We start from the raw sequence: 20,062 nt of genomic DNA on the forward strand, positions 1-20,062 counted from the left end.
GCCATACAACACTGTACCCAAATTAAATTTTTATCATTTTTTTTCCCACAAATAGAGCTTTCTTTTGGTGGTATTTAATTACAGCTGGGAGTTTTATTTTTTGCTAAACAAACAAAAAAAGATGCAAAAAAAATAAAAAATCATGTTTATGTTATAAAATTTTGCAAACAGGTCATTTTTCTCCTTCATTGAAGTGCGCTGATGAGGCGGCACTTTTGGGCACTGATAGGCTGCACTGGTGGGCACTGATAGGCTGCACTGGTGGGCACTGATAGGCATAGTTAAGGCGGCACCGATAGGCACAGATAAGGCGGCACCGATAGGCACAGATAAAGCAGTACTGATGGGCACAGATAAGGCGGCACTGATGGGCAAAGATGGGCACAGATAAGATGGCACGGATGGGTGGCACTAAGGGGCACTGATAGGTACCACTGATAGATGGGACTGATGGGCACTGATAGGTGGCACTGATGGGCACGGATATGTGGCACTAGGGTGCAGCACCGTTGTTGAGGCAGATTGTGGGCACTGATGGGTGGCACTGTGGGCACTGATGGGTGGCACTATGGGCACTGATGGGGGGCACTTTTTAATTACTGAGGTGGCACTGGCAGGGGGCAGGTGGGCACATCAGTCCCGATCACGGCCGCCGGTGATCGGCTCTTTTTTTATAGCCGATTACCGGTTCCGTTGTATCACATGATCAGCTGTCATTGGATGACAGCTGATCACGTGGTAAGGGGTTGGGATCGTCCCCTTTCTTCGATCCATGATCAGACGAGTCTCATAGACTCGCTGACCACAGAGCGTGCCGCTTGCGCCCCTCAGGGGGCGCGCAGGCCGCTCGTGCACGGGACAATGTCAATGTCAGATAGTAGTCCCGGCAAAGGAGGTCCGCGCTGTAGCCATCATTTGGCTGCTGAATGACCAGGCCATTTTTTGCGATTCAGCACTGCGTCTCTTTAACTGACAATTACATGGTTGACATACTTTTATTCCCACAAATAGAGCTTTCTTTCAGTGGTATTTGCGTTTTTTATTTTTTGCGCTATAAACAAAAAAGAAGCGACAATTTTGAAAAAAAAACACAATATTTTGTACTTTTTACAATAATAATATCCCCCAAAAATATATAAAAAAAACTTTGAGCCGATATGTATTCTACATATTTTTGGTAAAAAAAAAAATGCAATAAGCGTATATTGATTGGTTTGCGCAGTTATAGCGTCTACAAAATAGGGGATAGTTTTATGGCATTTTTATTATTATTATTTTTTTTTTTTTTTTTTACTAGTAACAGCGGCGATCTGCGATTTTTTTTTTTTTTTTTTTTTATCAGGACTACAACATTATGGCAGACACATCGGACAATTTTGACACATTTTTGGGACCATTGGCATTAATATAGCGATCAATGCTATAGAAAATGCATTGATTACTTGTCAGAAACCATGAATCAGACTGAGACAGAAGTACAATTAAATCACACTTGTTTATTAATAAAAATTAAAAGGTAAATAGAAAAAGCGTAGTCAAGCATAGCCAGTGTCCAGTAACCAGACCAGGTAGTCAGCCAGTCCAAAGTTCATTAACCAAATCGGGTAATCAGTCAGGCCTGAAGTCAGGGATCCAAGGAGAGCCAGTCTTGAAACAAACAGCAGGAAATGGTTCCTTGTGATGTGACCAGCGTGAAGGCAAAGGAGAAGTGAGCTGGCTTTAAATAGGCAGGTCAGACGAGCATCATCGGGAACAGCTGGTAACCGTGGAGAGTGAAGAGAGCTGGCAATTAGCCGACAGCTGAGCGGCCAGCACAGAGGAGGAAGGGCTAAGCCAGCCCTGACATTACTGTAAAAATGTCACTGGTAGTGAAGGGGTTAACACTAGGGGGCAATCAAGGGGTTAATGTGTTCCCTAGGTTTTGTTCTAACTGAAGGGGGAGGGAACTGTGCAGGAGAAATGACAGATTGTTGTTCATACTCTGTACAAACAATCTCTCGATTCACCCCTCAGAGAACCAGATACTCTGTGTTTACACACACAGATCCTGCTTCTCCGTGTGCCCCGAGTGATCGCGGAGGCCCAACGGTGATCTTGACCACTGGGAACTCACTTTAGCGTGGGGGGGGGGGGGGGTGCACTCTCCCTAGTGGCCACAGGGCGAAGCGCCGTTACATAACATTGTTTCGCCCAGCTGTGCAATTCTGCCACAGTATAACTGCGTCGGATGGTTGACAAGTGGTAAAACAAACACAAGAGAGCTTATAGCAGCAAAACAAAACTTCTGAAAATAAAACAGTCAGGACAATCCGAAGACTATCTTTAGCACAAATCAAACTATTTAAATATGAAAACGTAAAGTAAGGGCTTTACCCCATGGTCAGCAATGTCTAGCCTCAGACGTTTTGTCAGTTTGTAGCATTTTTCAAAAAAGGGATCATTTGGTGGGTATCTGTACTTTCCTGACATTTCAGGGCCTCAAGCAATGAGATAGGCTGTCGGTGCTTTAGGTGTGATCAATTTTCAATGATTTGCACCATAGCTTGTAGACTCTATAACTTTCACAGAGACTAAATAATATCCACTAATTTGGGTTATTTTTTACCAAAGAGATGTAGCAGTAAAAATTTTGGCCCACATTTATGAACAAAAATTACTTATTTGCAAAATGTTATCATAGAAACTAAAAAAAAAGTATTTTTTTTCAAAATGTTGAACTAGATGGACTTGTGTCTTTTTTCAATCCATGTAATATTTGGGTTATGGTCCCTTTAAGGGAAATTTGTGTGTACTCAGGGGTCTCACCCATGATGGGTGAGGAATTCAGGGGTAGTCAAGTAAAGAGGAGGACTGACTCGCAGTCCTATCGGTATTAATAGAGACTTATTTGGGACAGAGAATTTTGGAGGTCCGGAGTGATATTTGGGTGGGAAAAGGACCGCCACTAATAACCAGTAGTGTATTTGGGTTTTGTGCTGCCCTAAGCCTGACTAAACTCGTGCACCCCCTAATTTAAATATGACCGACCCCTTCCTGTCAAGGTTATACCCCTTGCTGTTTAAGATCCGCCTTGCAATTTTTGAGTGGGGACACTAGTTCTGAGGGAGCGGGGGGGGGGGGGCAATGGACTCCCTTAATTTGCATCGATTTCCTCTCACTTTCTGTTTGGTTATGGGGCAGGAAGTAAAGGGAAATATGGGACAGGGATGGTAAAAAGCACAAATTTCTGATAATTTTATGGAGAGGACTAAGGCCGCGTACACACGCGCGGACTGTTCGCCCAACCTTGTCCGCTGTACAGTGTTTGGGCGGACAGTCCGCTCGTGTGTGGGGCTGCAGCGGACAGTTTCAGCGGACAGTTGGCCGAACAAGGTCTTACGGAAATTCCGAAAAACTGTCCGCTGAAACAAGGTTTCAGCGGACTGTTCGCTCGTGTGTAGGCTTGTTCGGCCAACTAAGTCTCGCGCATGCTCAGAAAGGATTTCCACGTCGGAAGGTTGCATTGCAGTGTATAGGACGTCGTATTTTTCGTCCCGTCGTACGTGCCGTTCACGTCATCGCGCACGGTTTCAGCAAACTGTTCGTCCGTCGTGTGTGGCCATGTCCGTCCATGCTAAGTTTGAGCGGACTGTTCGCTCAAACTGTTGGACGGACAAAGTTGGGCCAACAGTCCGCGCGTGTGTACGCGGCCTAAGAAGATATAACCATGTCAATGGTGCAGCAGAAAACATAAAACACAGTGAAGAAGTTTTGTGGTCTAGGATGAGAGGACAGTCAAAATTAGAAGCACCCCCGCAGTTGCGGAATGCCAGCCGACCACATACCGGAAGCAGTGAGTCCGCGTCACAAGACTGGTGCTACACTAACAGTGTAGCACAAGCTGGCAGGGACTCTTTCCGTGCTACCCCAGGCCTGGGCCTTGTCGGCATAGGCCAGGATACAGTGCTGCTCCTAGCAGGGACTCCAGTCCCTACAGGGTTAAGCAGCCTCTAGGAAGCAGCACATTATACAGGAATCTCTTAGTACTAGGTGGGGTGGTGGCAGAGGAGTTGGGAGGAGAACTGGGTCTGCGAACTGGTTTCATCAGGATACAAGATAGTTTCTTGCTTGTCAGCCAAACAGATTATTTCCCTCCAACCTTCATCTTCTTCCGGCTCATCGGGAAGCTCTGTTTGGGGCAGTACAGGACCTGCTGCTGCGCGGCGTGATAGTACCGACGCCAAAAAGGATTGAGGGATTCTACTCCAAACTGTTTGTAGTCCCAAAGAAGGAAGGGGTCTGTCCGATCCTGGGTCTCAAGGCCCTCAACAGCTTTGTGAAAGTACAAAGGTTCAGGATGGAATCAGTTCGCTCAGTGGTCGCTGCACTACATCAGGGGGATTTCCTGGCATCCCTGGACATCAAGAACACATACTTGCCTGTCCCCATATGCATCAAACATCATAGGTTTCTACGATTTCAGTGACAAGCTCTAGCGTCGGCACCGAGGGTCTTCACCAAGGTGCTAGCCCCAATTCTGGCTTTGCTAAGGCAGCAAGGAATCGCAATCGTGGGTTACCTGGACAACCTCCTTCTGAGGGTAACTTCCGCCTCAGAATTAAGGGAGGATGTGGCAATCATCATGCAAACTCTTCGGGAGTTTGGCTGGGCACTGAACCTCCAGAAGTTGGTGTTGGTGCCGACCCAACGCTTGGAGTCCCTGGGCTTGCTTCTGCACTCCCCAGAGGCGAGAGTCTTTCTCCCTTCGAACAAGCTGCAGACTCAAGATGTGGTGAAGTTGTTGGTGTCCCGCAGATGGTCCTAGCTGCGTTTTTGCATGCGAGTCCTGGGTCTCATGGTAGCAACTTTCAAGGCGGAACCATATGCTCAATTCCACACTCGAGTCTTGCAAAAGGAGATCCTGTCCAAATGGGACAAATCTCTGTTGTCCCTGGATTGTTAAATTCTGGTGTGCCAGGTAGTCAGGGATTCCCTGCCCTGGTGGCTGAGGTCGCCGGCCCTTCTGTCTGGGAAGTCGTTCCTTCCTCTTCATTGGATGATCACAACAGACACCAGTCTGACCAGTTGGGGGGGAGTTTGGGGCGTACAATCAGCCCAGGGTCGCTGGACGCAGGAAATATCCCGCCTGCCGATCAATGTGCTGGAGCTTCGGGCCATCAGGCGGTGCCTCTCCACATGGTCACAGAGGCTGCAGAGCCGTCTGGTCAGGATCCAGTTGGACAACGCCACGGCGGTGGCATATGTCAATAATCAAGGAGGAACAAGGAGCTCGGCTGCAGCACTGGAGGTCACTCACATCCTGCGGTGGGCAGAGCGGCGTGTGCCGGCGCTGTCAGCCGTGTACATTCTGGGCGTAGAAAACTGGCAAGCGGACTGCCTAAGTCATCAGATGCTGGATCAAGGGGAATGGTCGCTGCATCCGGAGGTATTTGGCTCCTTTGCCTAAGGTGGGGCACGCCAGATGTGGACCTCCTGGCTTCTCAACTCAATCAGAAGTTACAGAGGTTTGTGGCCAGGTCTAATGATCCCTGGGCGGACACAGCAGACACATTGGGGCTCCATGGGGGCATTATCGGCTGATTTTTGCCTTCCTCCCCACTCAAACTTCTACCACGTTTGCTTCGCAGAGTGGAGGCTGAGGGGATTCCGGTGATTCTGATTGTCCCAGATTGGCCTCGGCGTCTGTGCTACACCGACATAGTACAAATGGTGGCGGATACTCCTTGGCGATTGCCGATGCGAGAGGCCCTTCTGTCGCAAGGTCCAATACTTCATCCTGCTTTACCGTCACTGGCTTTAACGGCCTGGCTGTTGAAAGCCAGGTGCTAAGGGACCGAGGTCTGTCGGATTTGGTAATCTCCACTATGCTGAGGGCACGGAAGTCATCTTCTCTGAAGATTTATCATCGTACGTGGAAGACCTACATCTCCATGTGTGAGGAGATGTGGTGGTGTCTGCACACATACTCAATTTCCAGGACCCTGCTTTTTTTTTTGCAGCGAGGAGTGGATCAGAAACTTGCCTTAAGCACCATTAAGGGGTAAGTATCAGCTTTTGCTGTTTTTTTTCAGCAAACCTTTGTGACTCATTCATTGGTGAGTACGTTTGTTCAGCGGGTTAGACATGTGGCCCCTCCGGTTCTACCAGCGCCGACTCCGTGGGATTTGAATCTGGTGCTCTCGGTGCTTCAGAAACCACCATTTGAAAACATTAGGGAGATCCCCTTATTGACATTCTCTCAGAAAGTAGTCTTTCTAGTGGCTATTACATCTGCCAGGAGGGTTTCTGAGTTGGCAGCCTTGTCATGCAAGTCTCCCTACTTGGTCCTCCACAAGGATAAGGCGGTGCTGCGCCAGCAGCCTTCGTTTCTTCCAAAGGTTGTTTTGGCCTTTCATCTAAATGAGGACATGTGCTTCCGTCCTTATGTCCTCGGCCGTCACACCCCAAAGAGGTTGCTTTGCATTCCTTGGATGTGGTCCGGGCTCTGCGGGTGTATCTGTCTGCTACAGCTCATTTTCGGAGGTTGGACTCGCTGTTTGTATCGGTGGCTGGTCTGAAGAAGGACCTTGCGGTCTCATCGGCCACCATTTCTCGGTGGATCAGACAGATAGTGGTTCACGCTTATGCCATAAGGTGACAGGCCTCCCTTTCCTGTCACGGTACATTCTACCAGGGCAATTGGCGCCTCTTGGGCTTTCTGACATCAAGCGTCTGTTTCTCAGGTGTGTAAGGCGGTGACCTGGTCGTCCGTTCACACTTTCACTAGATTTTACAAGGTTCATGTGAGCGCATCTTCGGATGCTTGCTTTGGCCGCAAGGTTTTGCAGGCGGCTGTTTAAGGTTGCAATTCCTCCGTTGAAAAGCTCTGGTCATCATGGGTGGAGTTATTTTCTTGCTATTCCCACCCCTTGTTTTTTTTTTACACTGCTTGGGGACGTCCCTAAGGTCAATATGATGATGCTGTGTCCTTCAATGATCGAAAGAGAAAATAGGATTTTTGTACTCACCGTAAAATGCTTTTCTCTGAAGTTCATTGACAGACACAGCACCCACCTCTCCTCTTTATGTTTACACTGCTTGTTGACAAACTGAGCTGTTGGATGCAGTGTGAGGGGTGATAGCCAGTAGGACCAGCCCCTGGATGATACTGTGCAGTTTTGCTGTTTTTAACATGTTCTGCCTAGTCCTCTCCTGAAGGGGTGATATAACCCTATGGTCAAGATGAAGATGCTTTGTCCATCACTGAACTTCAGATGAAAGGATTTTACTGTGAGTACAAAAATCCTATTTTCTTATCGTACATCACGGGACACAGAGCCATAGTAGTTACTGTGTGGGTTATAGGCCACCTTCAGGTGATGGACACTGGCATGCCCTAAGACAAAAAGTGCACTCCCTATATAACCTCTCCCACTACTGAGTGCACCTTAATTTTTTCACCAGTGTCTAAGGTGTTGGTCATGATTAAAGATGTGTTGTGCTGAGCTCCACTGGAACAATCCTTGCTGGGGCTAGCCATGCAGCTGGATCTATTCAAAGTGTCTTTTTGGCCGAATTGAATGGTACCCAGGCCTCGTACCTGAAGAAACAAGGTCTTGCCTGTAACGCTTCTCTTTTAGAGAGCTGGACCCCAGGATCCAGTACTTTTTGGTATTAAGACCATAACGTTTTCACTGGCGGTGGTCAGGGCTGAACTGGGAAAGAAATTTGGCCCTGAACTTCATCCAGACTGGCCCACTTACATCAGAGTGTCCCATCAGCACCCCCTTACATCAGAGTGTCCCATCAGCACCCCCTTACATCAGAGTGTCCCATCAGCACCCCCTTGCATCAGAGTGTCCCATCAGCACCCCCTTGCATCAGAGTGTCCCATCACCAGCCCCCTTACATCAGAGTGTCCCATCACCAGCCCCCTTACATCAGAGTGTCCCATCACCAGCCCCCTTACATCAGAGTGTCCCATCACCAGCCCCCTTACATCAGAGTGTCCCATCACCAGCCCCCTTACATCAGAGTGTCCCATCACCAGCCCCCTTACATCAGAGTGTCCCATCACCACCCCCCTTACATCAGAGTGTCCCATCACCAGCCCCTTTACATCAGAGTGTCCCATCACCAGACCCCTTACATTAGAGTGGCCCACTGAGCCACTGAAACTCCCGGTAGTCCCAATGGCCAGTACATGCCTGGCGGTGGTGCTATTACAGATCTAGGATTGTGGGTTTCCTCGAGGATCCCCAGCTCCTGAAAGTTTAACAGAACCCACCGTGAATGGTGAAGATTGGGTCTGTTGGTTTACCACAGAAAACCCTGCCTTAGGAAAGGTAAGTGGAGTCTTCTAAGAAATTTTTAAAGATTTTTCTTATAAATGTCGCCTTTAATGTAGTAAATGTTGTCATGTCTATGTGTCACCACTGGGGGCTGTATACAGCACTCACCATCTCTTGCTTCTCAGAGAGTTCCCAATGTGTCCAGGAAACAGCAGTTTTCTCTTCCACCGGCCAGCAGGAGACCTCCGGTAAGACTGGGGTGGGTTTTACCTCCTCACCAGTCGCCCCCCTGTGCTGTTTTTTTCTTTTCCCCTTCTTGGAGACGGAGCGCTGGAAAAAAATGGGTGCGAACGGCATGTCGCTCGGTGGCTTTTGAAAAGAAAGAGTTGGTGTCCTCCAACACCCAGCGCAAGCTGTGGAGTGAGACGAGAGCAAAGGTGGCATGCAAGAGATTTTAGGTATCACAGGCATTCCTTTTGACACATTTACTAGTGGATCAGGCTGAGCATTAATAGCAGCAGCAGAGCTGGACTATTGCTCAAGCAGTGAATGCTTTCCTTCTGGTAGTACCTCTGCTTTGTGCATCGGGCTATGGTCAGAAGGGGGGGTTAAAAACACTTCAAAAAAAGGCTCTAGGACTATAGTCACACAGCAGCCTAGAACCTTCTCAAAAAAGATGGCATCCTCCCCTGAGAGTAATATGGCTGATCAGAGTGAGCCATCAGGAGGGACAAGTGTTGCAGCTGCTGTTAACACTGCAGCCCCTGTGTATATTAGTAAGGAGGTTTTTTCTTCAACCATTTTAAGTTTGGAGCAAAAAATTGATGCTTTAATCCCATCTCAAAGTGGGACTAAGTGTAGCAGATCCCCGTCCATTGCTCAGGACCCTCATCTCGAGGAACAAGGGGCGAGAGATGACAGATTTCTCTCAAAGGACCAGGAAGAGGCTGATGTATCCTCTGAAGAACCTAATATGGAGGATCAGGTTCGCAGGAAAAATTGTTAGTACAATCTCTCACTGAATTGGTCCGGTCCACATTTTTACTGGCAGTAACGCAGTCAGTCAATGAGCCCACCTCTGGTTTGGGTTCACTAAAGCCTCCCCAATCTGTTCATGCCTTTCCTATCCATGCATGGCTAAGGAAGCTAACGTAATCTGAGTGGGAGCACCCAGATAAACAGTTTTTCCCTCCAAAAAAGTTCTCAATAATTTGTTCTATGGAGGAAGAGTTCTATAAGAAATGCAGAATTCCAACAATTGACGCTGCTATATCCTCTGTAAACAAAAACCTGACTTGTCTAGTAGACAATGCTAAAGGATTCAACAGATAGGAAGTTGGAATTCATTTTTAAAAAACGATATTTCGCTCGCAGGTTCAGTCTTTCAGCATGCACTGGCAGAGATCGGAGTATCTCAGTCCTTAAAGGACCAGTTTATACAGATACTCAAGGTTATTCCTGATCAGCAGGCCCAGGATTTGGCCGGTATATCAGAGGTGTTGTGTTTTACAGTAGACCCTATGAAAGATTCTATTCTCCAGGTCTCACGGCTCATGCTAGGGCTAGTACATGTGCGTAGAATCTTATGGTTGAAAAATGGGTCAGCCAAAGCGCCATGCAAAAAGCTCTTGGCCAGTTTCCCATTTCATGTTGAATAGTTATTTGGAGACGATCTGGATAAGTATATCCAAAGAATTTCTAATGGGAAAAGTTCCCTTTTACCGGTTAAGAAGAAAATTAAGCATTTTTCTTTTAAATGTGTTTTTTCTCCAGTGCCAGGGGCATCAGCCTCCAGGTAGTCACGACGGCCTCCAATGTCAGGTTCAAGAGGTAAACCTCAGGGTCATTCCCAGGGCCAAAAGAGGACCTGGAGGAGGAAACCCACACAACAAAATAATAAAGCCTCCTTATGAAGGGGCGCCCCCGGTTACTCGAGTGGGGGAGGAAGGCTTCTACAGTTTTCAAAGGTCTGGCAGGAACAATGTCAAGACAGATGGGTGGTTTCCTCAATTTCTCTAGGTTACAAATTAGAGTTCCGAGAATTCCCATCTCCTCGTTTTCTCAGATCAAACGTTCCCAGAGATACAGTGAAAAAGAAGTCTCTCTTTCTAGCTTTGGATCATCTCTTGTCTCAAAGAGTGATATCGGTGGTCCCCTTGGAAGAGCGAGGATTAGGGTTTTATTCAAACCTTTTCACAGTTCCAAAATCAAATGGGGATGTCAGACCCATTTTAGGTCTCAAATATCTAAACCAGTTTTTGAATATCCGTCCTTTCGCTTGGAGTCAATCCGATCAGTAGTCTCCATGCTACAAGGGGGAGAATTTCTGGCATCAATCGACATCAAGGATGCTTATCTCCATATGCCAATTTCCCCTGCTCACCAAAAATGTCTACACTTCGAGGTAGAAAATCTTCATTTTCAGTTTGTAGCTCTGCCTTTCGGTCTAGCTACTGCACCTCCAGTGTTTACAAAGGTCCTGGCTCCTCCTTTAGCCAGGTTAAGGGCTCAAGGTATAATGATACTAGCATACTTAGACGATCTACTCTAGATAGATCAGTCGGTAACCTGCTTAAACCAAAGTTTGGTCACTGCAGTCAGCTACCTAGGATACCTAGGTTGGATTCTCAACCTAGAAAAATCCTCCTTAAAACCATCAAGGAGATTGCAGTACTTGGGGCTGATCATAGATACAGTTCAGAAGAAGGTGTTTTTGCCCCAGGAAAGGATCGGTTCCATAAAGGAACTGATTCAGTTGGTCAAAACAAAGAAGAGACCTTCTATTTGACTTTATATGAAGTTATTGGGAAAGATGGTGGCTTCTTTCGAGGCCATTCCTTATGCGCAGTTTCATTTAAGACTGCTGCAAAACAATATTCTGTCTCCTTGGAACAAGAAGGTTCAAGCTCTAGACTTCCCATTGCGTCTATTCCACAAAGTGCGTCAGAGCCACAATTGGTGGTTGATATCCAGGAATCTTCAAAAAAGTAAAATCCTTTCTACCAGTCACCTGGAAGGTGGTAACAGTTGCCAGCCTTCTGGGCTGGAAGAAGTGTATGTCCAAGGAGAATAGTCCAAATCAGAGAGGACTTTGCTCATCAATATTCTAGAGATTCGGGCAGTACGCCTGGATCTAGAGGCCTGGATGCTCAGACTATGGAATTGTCCTGTCAGGATCCAATCTGACAGTGCCACAGCATTGGCTTATATCAATCACCAAGGGGACACAAAGATTCGTGCAGCCCGGAGAGGTGAATCATATTCTATCTTGGGCAGAAAACAACATTCGTTGCCCATCAGCAATTTTCATTCCAGGAATAGAGAATTGGCAGGCAGACTACTTGAGTCGCCAACAATTGTTTCCGGGAGAATCGTCCCTTCACCGCGATATCTTTATGTCAGTATGTCAAAGATGGGGAGTTCCGGATGTGGATCTGTTTGCTTCCATGTTCAACAACGAGATTGACAATGTGTCAAGGACAAGTGATCCGTTGGCATACGGAACAGATGCCTTGGTTTTTCCATGGGATCAGTTTTCACTGATCTATTTGTTCCCTCCTGTCCTGCTGCTTCCACGCCTTCTTTTCAGGATCAAGCAAGAAGGGAAGGAGGGGATTCTTGTGGCTCAGGAGATCTTGGTTTGCCAAAATCATAAAGATGGAGGTAGGGGACTCTTGGACCCTACTATTGTATAAAGAAGAAAGGAAACTGGCAAAGGTGGAAGTGATCTTTGAGGGATCAGAAGTGAGCCTGCCTCCCCGCACCCTCAGCTGGACCAGCCCATGCGTGCAGCCCACAGAGTTATGTTTCCTGCCTAGCACAAGGCCAGGTTTGTTTTCACTTGTGTAGAATGTATGTTTGGTCTAATGCAGGGTCTTCTCAGCTTGGATGGTTGTGAGAAGGTCATTGTGGGCCTTTCCAGTTGCCTTTGTTGGGTGCGCCTTCCAGGCAGCATCTGCGGCCGTCAGAAGGGAGGACAGCTCCTGAACCCTCTTCTCCTTAGCACATTTTCTAGAGGATGCAATTTGGATCAGGTGGCCCCTTGTTTAAAAGAACATCTGTTCTGACCCACTACTGGAAAATGTTTAATTGCCCCGCTTTCAGTACACGTATGTGCTTGTTTCCCTCCACATCTAGATACCTCAGCATATGTCTGCCCATCTCAGCAAACATATTCATTTATGTGAATGCTTTACAGACTCTCAACTAGAGATCTTTTTCTTGGGGGCATGCAGATCACCCCTTTCAACATTCCCCCCATACTCTTTAATTTATTTTGTGAGGTAGTGTGATCAACTTCTTCTATCAACTTCTTCTTTTGGACTCGGAAGCCACCTAACCCTTGATGAATAAGAACGGAAAGGCATTGTAGAAAAGCTCTAATTATGTAGTATGTAAACAAACCATTTATTGGGTACATAATAACCACTTGCTTACTAGGCACTTAAACACCCTTCCTGCCCAGACCAATTTTCAGCTTTCGGTGCTCTCACACTTTGACAATTACTCAGTCATGCAACACTGTACCCAAAAATTTTTGTCCTTTTTTCCCCACAAATAGAGCTTTCTTTTGGTGGTATTTGATCACCTCTGGGGTTTTTATTTTTTGCGCTATAAATGAAAAAAGACTGAAAATTTTGAAAAAAAAAACGCATATTTCTTCGTTTCTGTGACAAAAATTGATCACATCTGATGTACTGGTGGCCTATCTCGCTTCTTGTGACCCGAACAAGCCAGGAAAGTACAAATACCCCCCAAATGACCCCTTTTTGGAAAGTAGACATTGCAAGGTATTTAGTAAGAGGCATGGTGAGCTTTTTGATGTTGTCATTTTGTTCCCACAATTCTTTGCAAAATTAAGATTTTTCATTTTTTTTTTCCCACAAAATTGTCATTGTAATAGGTTATTTCTCTCACATGGCATGTGTATACCACAAATGACACCCCCAAAAAAATTCTGCTACTCTTCCTGAGTATTACAATACCACATGTGTGGGACTTTTTCACAGCCTGGCCACATAGAGAGGCCCAACATGCAGGGAGAGCCATCAGGTGTTCTATTAGCATAAATTACACATCTAACTTGTTGACTACCTATTACACTTTTGAAGGCCCTGGAGCACCAGGACAATGACACACAACACTGATGACAGATGGCACTGATATGTGGTACTGATGACACGTGGCACTGATGACAGATGGCACTAATACGTGGCACTGATGACAGATGGCACTAATACGTGACACTGATGACAGATGGCACTAATACATGGCACCGATGACAGATGGCACTAATACGTGGAACCGATGATGCATGACATTGATGACAGATGGCACTGATAAGTGGCATTGATGACACGTGACACTGACAACAGATGACACGTGACACTGACAGGTGGCACTGATGACAAATGGCACTGATTCGTGGCACTGATGACAGATGGCACTAATATGTGGCACTGATGACAGATGGCACTATGTGGCACTGATGACACGTGGCACTGACAGATGGCACTTATACATGGCACTGATTACAGATGGCACTGGGGACAAATGGCACTGACAACAGGTGGCACTGGGGACAGATAGCACTAACAGGTGGCACTGGGGGCAGGTGGCACTGGGGGCAGGTGGCACTGGGGGCAGGTGGCACTGGGGGAGGATGGCACTGGGGCGGATGGCATTTTTTAAATTTATTTTTTTATTTCCCCACTTACGGCACTGCAGCCGTTCACCTCTCCCCTCTCACGCTGTCTGTGTGAGGAGGGAGAGCGGCGCTGAGAGATGATCTCATATGTTTACATATGAGATCATCTCACATTGGACACGCCGATCGCGCTCTAAACGGCCGCTGTGATTGGCCGTTTACAGTGATCTGTGACTGGCTGTGTCCGAGGGACACGGCCAGCACAGAACTTCCCCGATGCGCGCCCGCTGTGGTGCGCATTGCGGAAGTAAACACCAGGACGTCCAGGGACAGCCTCCCGGACGAAAGCGCCTGCTCTATAGCCGTCATTCGGCTATAGGGCGGGCAGGAAAAGGATAATAACAATAAAAACACTGCTAGAAATGTACTCACAAAAGAAGGTGCATAAACAAGCCACAGACAAATCAGACTGATGTGCAGACCTTTGTATCAAAACTCCCAAGCAGGGAGTGAGTCAGCATCTGTTCTTTGGACTGATGCTGCTAATCCAAAGTTGTAATTTGCGGTGCTTAGGACTGATGCCTGATTTCAGGCAGGGTGGACACAGAGTGTGGGGCATTCTGATATCCTTCTCGTCATCAGGGCAAAAATGGAGCGGGATGCATTTTGGGGGAGGTCGGGGGCCCTCCTCTGGTACTCTTTCCCAAAGCCCTTCCTTTGTACTAAAAGGATCTAGTCTCTTAAAAAGGGCCTTTGTAAGAATTGAGCCACATTCTCTTTGTTACTGCAATAGCAGTAGTAAAGCGTTGTTCACCCTGTGACTGGGGTACTTTTGATGGCAAAAAGTTAAAGCGGAGTTCCGCTTAGATGAAATAAAATTAAAAGTTAGCAGCTACAAATACTGTAGCTACTGACTTTTAATATAAGGACGCTCACCTGTCCAGTGAGCACGCTATGTCGGCACCCCAAGCTGACCCATCCATCAGCTCCAGGTGCAAGCGCCGACATCCTTACTAAGGGAAACGGGAAGTGAAGTATTGTGGCTTCACAGCCTGTTTCCTACTGTGCATGTGCGAGCCGTGCTGCGCTTTCTGAATGGTTCCTGCTGTCTTCTGAGACCTGTGTGTCTCCCAGAAGGCAGCGGGGGAGGAGGAGAGACAGACATTACGTAGATTACGCAAAAGTTTGTGGCACTCTTTCCCCAGAAGTGAGAGCAGATGCATGGTTTTGACAAGTATCTGCTCCCCCTCCTCTCTGAAAGGTGCCAAATGTGCACCGGGGGGTGGTGATCAGATCCATGGAAGCTCTATTTCTGGGTGAAACTCTGCTTTTTGTTTTGAACATTTTTAGTGAGGACTGGGTAAAAGGTTATGGCTAGGTTTTAGGCTAAAGGTTTGAAATGTGGTTAAAGTAATATTAAAGGCAAAACATTATACAAAACACACACAAAAAAAGGACATGTTATACTTACCTGCTCTGTGCAGCAGTTTTACACAGAGCAGCCCCAAGCCTTCTCTTCCCTGGCCCCCCACCTGCACTCCAGATCTTTAGCTGTGTTGTCATTGTTTCATTATTATAAGATAATGAGCTTTTCATAACAAATGATGGACTCAGAGTGGAGGCTTAACAATTGTTATTGTCATTGTAATTATAGGTAATGGAAATTGTGCCTGTTTTTTGTCAAATATCCCTTTATTAAAACCTTTTAAACAAGTTCAAGAAACGAGTTGCATATTGGCAAACAAAAAAGTGAAGTGAAGTAGGAAATATAGCCAACACAATTAAAATACCAATATTCTGTCTAGCAGAAAGGATTGGTGATCCAATAATGATACAATCTATATATCCAAGTAATCTAATACCAGGGCCCATAAACCCAGAAGCTTTGTGCCTATTTTAACACTGGGGCTTCCTCCTAAGTTTTGGAGGTACCTGAATTTAATACATGTTTTTTTTCATCTATGTTTGCATGCACTACATACCCCATTTTTTATTAGTATTTATGTTTTGATCATTGTTTTTTTTATTTTTGTCCATCTACTGTTTGTTCATATATATAGTTCATTGTGTATTGTTTATCAGACTCATCCATCCCGCATCAGGCTTTCAGAAATCATGGCAAAGGGTTATACACCTATCCCGGGTTCCTTTCAGAGTGCATCCGTTACAGTACAGTTGGTAAGAACCAGTGCTTGTCAAAAAAAACTTGCTGTAACATTTTAAAATGTATGTGAGTTTTTACAGAAATGTGTATTTGTATTCAATAATGCATAACAGCTGTTGCCTTGTTGTATAACTATTTGTTAGACATCAAATTTTCGTATAGCAAACAGTAGCGTTCACGCTGCTGCACATAAAATGTAAGTACAGGCACATTAGGAAATCTTGGTCCGTCTGACATGGCGCTGCTCCCGGTTTTTACCATTGGCGTCTATGGGAAATCTTGGTCAGCTTGACATGGCACTGCTCCTGGTTTTTAACATTGGCATCTATAGGAAATCGTGTCAGCTTGACATGGCACAGCTCTGGAACCATAAGTGACAAGGACACACAGGGACATTTCACACAAAGGAAGCAATGCAAAGAGAACAGGATACCTTTTCATGCAAGAACATTTCAGGAATAATAAACATTGGGGGTAGCATACATTTTAAGAATAACTGTTTACTCACTGCCAGATTATGTAACACTCTTTATCAATGTGAATAAAAGAAATTTAAGTGGATGTAAACCCAATTCTTGAAATTTGAACTAGGCACATATATCTGCAGTGTTTTGTTCTCTCTCTTCAAAGCACTATGTCCCGTAGTTGTCTCCTGCTCCGTTCTTCTGTTATTAGCCTGCTAACCCCTGACAAGTTCTTGCACACATATGATAAAAGCAGCCAGAGTTGTGTGTTGGGGCATGTGCTATAAATTAGCAGAGCCCTGAATGATTCAATAAACAGAGCTGAAAGTCTCTACCTATGAGGAGCTGTCTTGGCTGTATGTCCAGGCTTCACTGCAGTGCTAACCAGGAAGAGAAAATATCCTAACACAATGTGCACTTTCTAACCAGTATATAAAAATGAAGATATACATGTAACATTTATGTATGGAGATTTGTTTCATCCCTGTGTATCATCTGAAGCTGTTCATTTCACTGGGTATATGTGAGGGTTTACATCAACTCTAATGTAGTTTTATTTCACACTTAACTGAATGTTGATTATTTCTATTTAAAAATTGACTAAGCCGTGTGGAAATTATCAGCTGCACAGTGACTGCATCCAATCTGATGTATTCACTTTGAACAGTGCCAGCAGATGCCATGAAAGCCTGAATACAATAGCCTACAGTGGAGAGTCCCTCATGCATGCGGTTAGCATGGATGGGGGAATTCGTTGATTTATTTTCTCTTTTTTTTTTCTCTTGTGTGCTGAATGACCATAATTTAATAGATGATTGAAGAAAAACACTAGGCACTTCCAGGTATGTAGGGAGCATGTGACTTACTCCTTCTTTTCTCACATGAAGGTGCTGGTGCCTGGTGTTTGGTCCAGCACTTATACATGGAGATGGAGATGAGGATGGGGAAAAAGTCCTCATCCCTGTATAAGTTGGTTTGGAAATTCCAGAGGTCTTGTTTTCCTTGCTTCTGGAGCCTGCATGGAGCAAATGAGGAGTGCAGGGGTTGGGTAAAATTTAAAGTAGAATTACTAGCTCTCACGTGTGTTAAATAAGCACCTTAGTAAGACCCCCAACACATAATTAAATTCATATTGGGGCACAATCACAGGACACAGAGCATCTGCATATCCATGACAATCGGGTTATGCTGCCACCTTCAAATATTTGGACACTGGCAAAAAATGATGGGAAATCCCCTCCTATGCATAATCCCTCTCAGCTAGGCAAGGCTTCATTTTATTTTTTTATTTTTTTATTTGCTAATGTCTTAAAGTGGTTTTAAACCCTTACAAACCACTTTGACTTACAGGTAAGTCTAGATTAAGGCTTACCTGTAGGTCCAAGAAACATCTCCTAAACCTACACGGTTTAGGCGATATTTAGTAAAAGACAGTGACAGCTGTCGTACACAGCGGCACGCAGGCGCACTATCGCCGTTAGCAGCATTCCGCTGCTGGCGGCTCCCGTGCACATGCGCAGGAGTGAGGTCATCACTGCTCCGGCGCTGTGAGTGCCCGGAGCAGCGATACCTGGAAGAAGATGGACGCTCCGGACTACAGGGGACAGTGGTGACATCGATGGCTCATGTATCAGGTAAGTGACACATAATGGGCTACTATTCGATGCATAGTAGCCCATTATGCTTTACTTTTGCAGGGAGACAAAGAGGAAGTAAACCCATTAGGGTTTACTTCCTCTTTAAGTGTTGCCCTCGCCTCATATTCCGTTCTTTGGGACATCCATTTCATCATGGATATTATGATGCTCTGTGTTCAGTTTTGTAAAATAAATATAGTGGAAGTTTTGATGTATCTGTAAAATCCTTTACATCACTGGACACAGAGATCCCATCCCCCTTTCTTTGTGGTTCATAGAGTGCTACAAAAATTAAAGCCTTGCTTAGCTGGGATGTATTATGCCTAGAAGGGGTTTTACTGTCATTTTTTTTGTTCCGTGAACAGTCAGCAGAAGATAGCAGCATAGTCCTATTATCATAGATTTTAAGATGCTCTATGTCCTGTGATGAACTCCAGAAAAAGGATTTTACAGGTAAACCAAAAAATCAATGTCTTATATCAAACACTGCCACTGGCTCCAGGTCCCTCAGTGCAGCTTCCCAGAATTTCCTGTTGATGAGCACATGCACTGAGTATTGCCAACAAGGGGGCAGCGCAGATGCTAGTAGCTGTCCTTCAATGACTTTGGAGGAGCAAAGTGGCTTGCTGTGAGAATGTGTGTTTTAATGGATGCGCACAACTGGCCAGGAGCCCGAAAGTTATGCAGGGATGGCTCTATAGGAACCTGCAAGGGAAAGGAGGGTTGGACCAGCCCTGAAGGGAGCAAGATGAAACGGGAAAAAGAAAACTTTTAAGGCTGAAACAACAGGGAATACAGTACGACGTTATACCAGAAGTACATACTGAAAAAAAGTTAGCAGTTAATTTTGCTTTAAAGCAAAGTAAAAATCCTCCTTTGCAATGGGGATGTCCATGCACTATAAGGGTTAAATGTGAGATTAGGTATAGGAGGTGAGGAAAATCAATTTTGCTCATTCGATTCTCTGCTCCTCCAGCAGCTGGAACGCTCCTCAACTTCCCTACACTCCGGCGGTGGACTGTCCCTTGGCATACTAATGTCTGGTGCAGAGCTATGTGCTCTACACTTTACTTATTGATGTTAGAGGACATGTGACTGCCAAAGCATTGGCAAACATAAGCTACAGGGGCCAGTCTAACAGTGTGGAAGGAAGCCTGTGGAAAACAGGTTCATGTAAGTAAAACTGCTTTTTACAGTTCCCCAGACCAAAATGAACATTTAATCCTTGCAGTGTGGGGGCATTTACAAGTAAGTACCATGCATTAATACGTTAAATTCACATATATTCTTATAGAAAGTGTTTTTGTTGAAATGATCTGGTGATAGGCTCATAGTTTTCAAGAATTATAATCTGAGGTAGACTCAACTGAAAGGTATATTTCTACTTTTCCACTCTAGACTTACCTTATGTATACATTAACCAACATTATAAAGCAAATACAAACAGTTTTACATTCAAAATAACTTAGCCAAGAAACTTTTGAAAAGTACAGCAAGGGGCTTTAAACATAGTAGGCGACTATGAACCAATTACTATCATAGCAGAAGGGTACACTCATACATAAGTATGTCTGCAGAATAACACCACCTATGTAATGGGCAAACCTACATACTAAAAAGATCTACAGTGGAAGTAAGCTGCAGAAGGGTTTTTTATTTTTCTTTAAATAAATGATTCCTCAGAAAAGAAAATTTTAAACTGTGAAGCTCACACAAGCCATGTAAGAGAATTGCTGATAAAACAGTGCATTGGGTAAAATAAAGTATGAAATGTTGAAATCTTCATCTTGTTTGATAGGAATTACATGCCTGGAAAAACAGGACAAAGCCTGTTGAACGAGAAACTATGCACAAAATATACATATAGACGTACATTACAC

General features: G+C 45.3%; 1 protein-coding gene across 26 annotated transcripts in view; it reads left to right on the top strand.

The window, feature by feature from the left end:
* GPHN (gephyrin) overlaps nt 1-20,062 on the top strand; it is a 935,903-nt gene that overhangs the window by 568,009 nt on the left and 347,832 nt on the right. For 18 of the 26 annotated variants that reach the window (XM_077464979.1, XM_077464985.1, XM_077464982.1 and 15 more), the window contains one exon: nt 16,000-16,095. The exons of the other annotated variants lie outside the window; for them this stretch is intronic. In XM_077464979.1, the coding sequence (XP_077321105.1) occupies nt 16,000-16,095 (96 nt within the window). The remainder of the gene's footprint in view (nt 1-15,999; nt 16,096-20,062) is intronic. 26 annotated transcript variants of the gene reach the window in all.

This window comes from Lithobates pipiens, unplaced genomic scaffold, assembly GCF_037356315.1.
Source record: "Lithobates pipiens isolate NorthernLeopardFrog02 unplaced genomic scaffold, aLitPip1_a1.2 Scaffold_30, whole genome shotgun sequence".
In the NCBI taxonomy this organism is placed as follows: domain Eukaryota; kingdom Metazoa; phylum Chordata; class Amphibia; order Anura; family Ranidae; genus Lithobates; species Lithobates pipiens.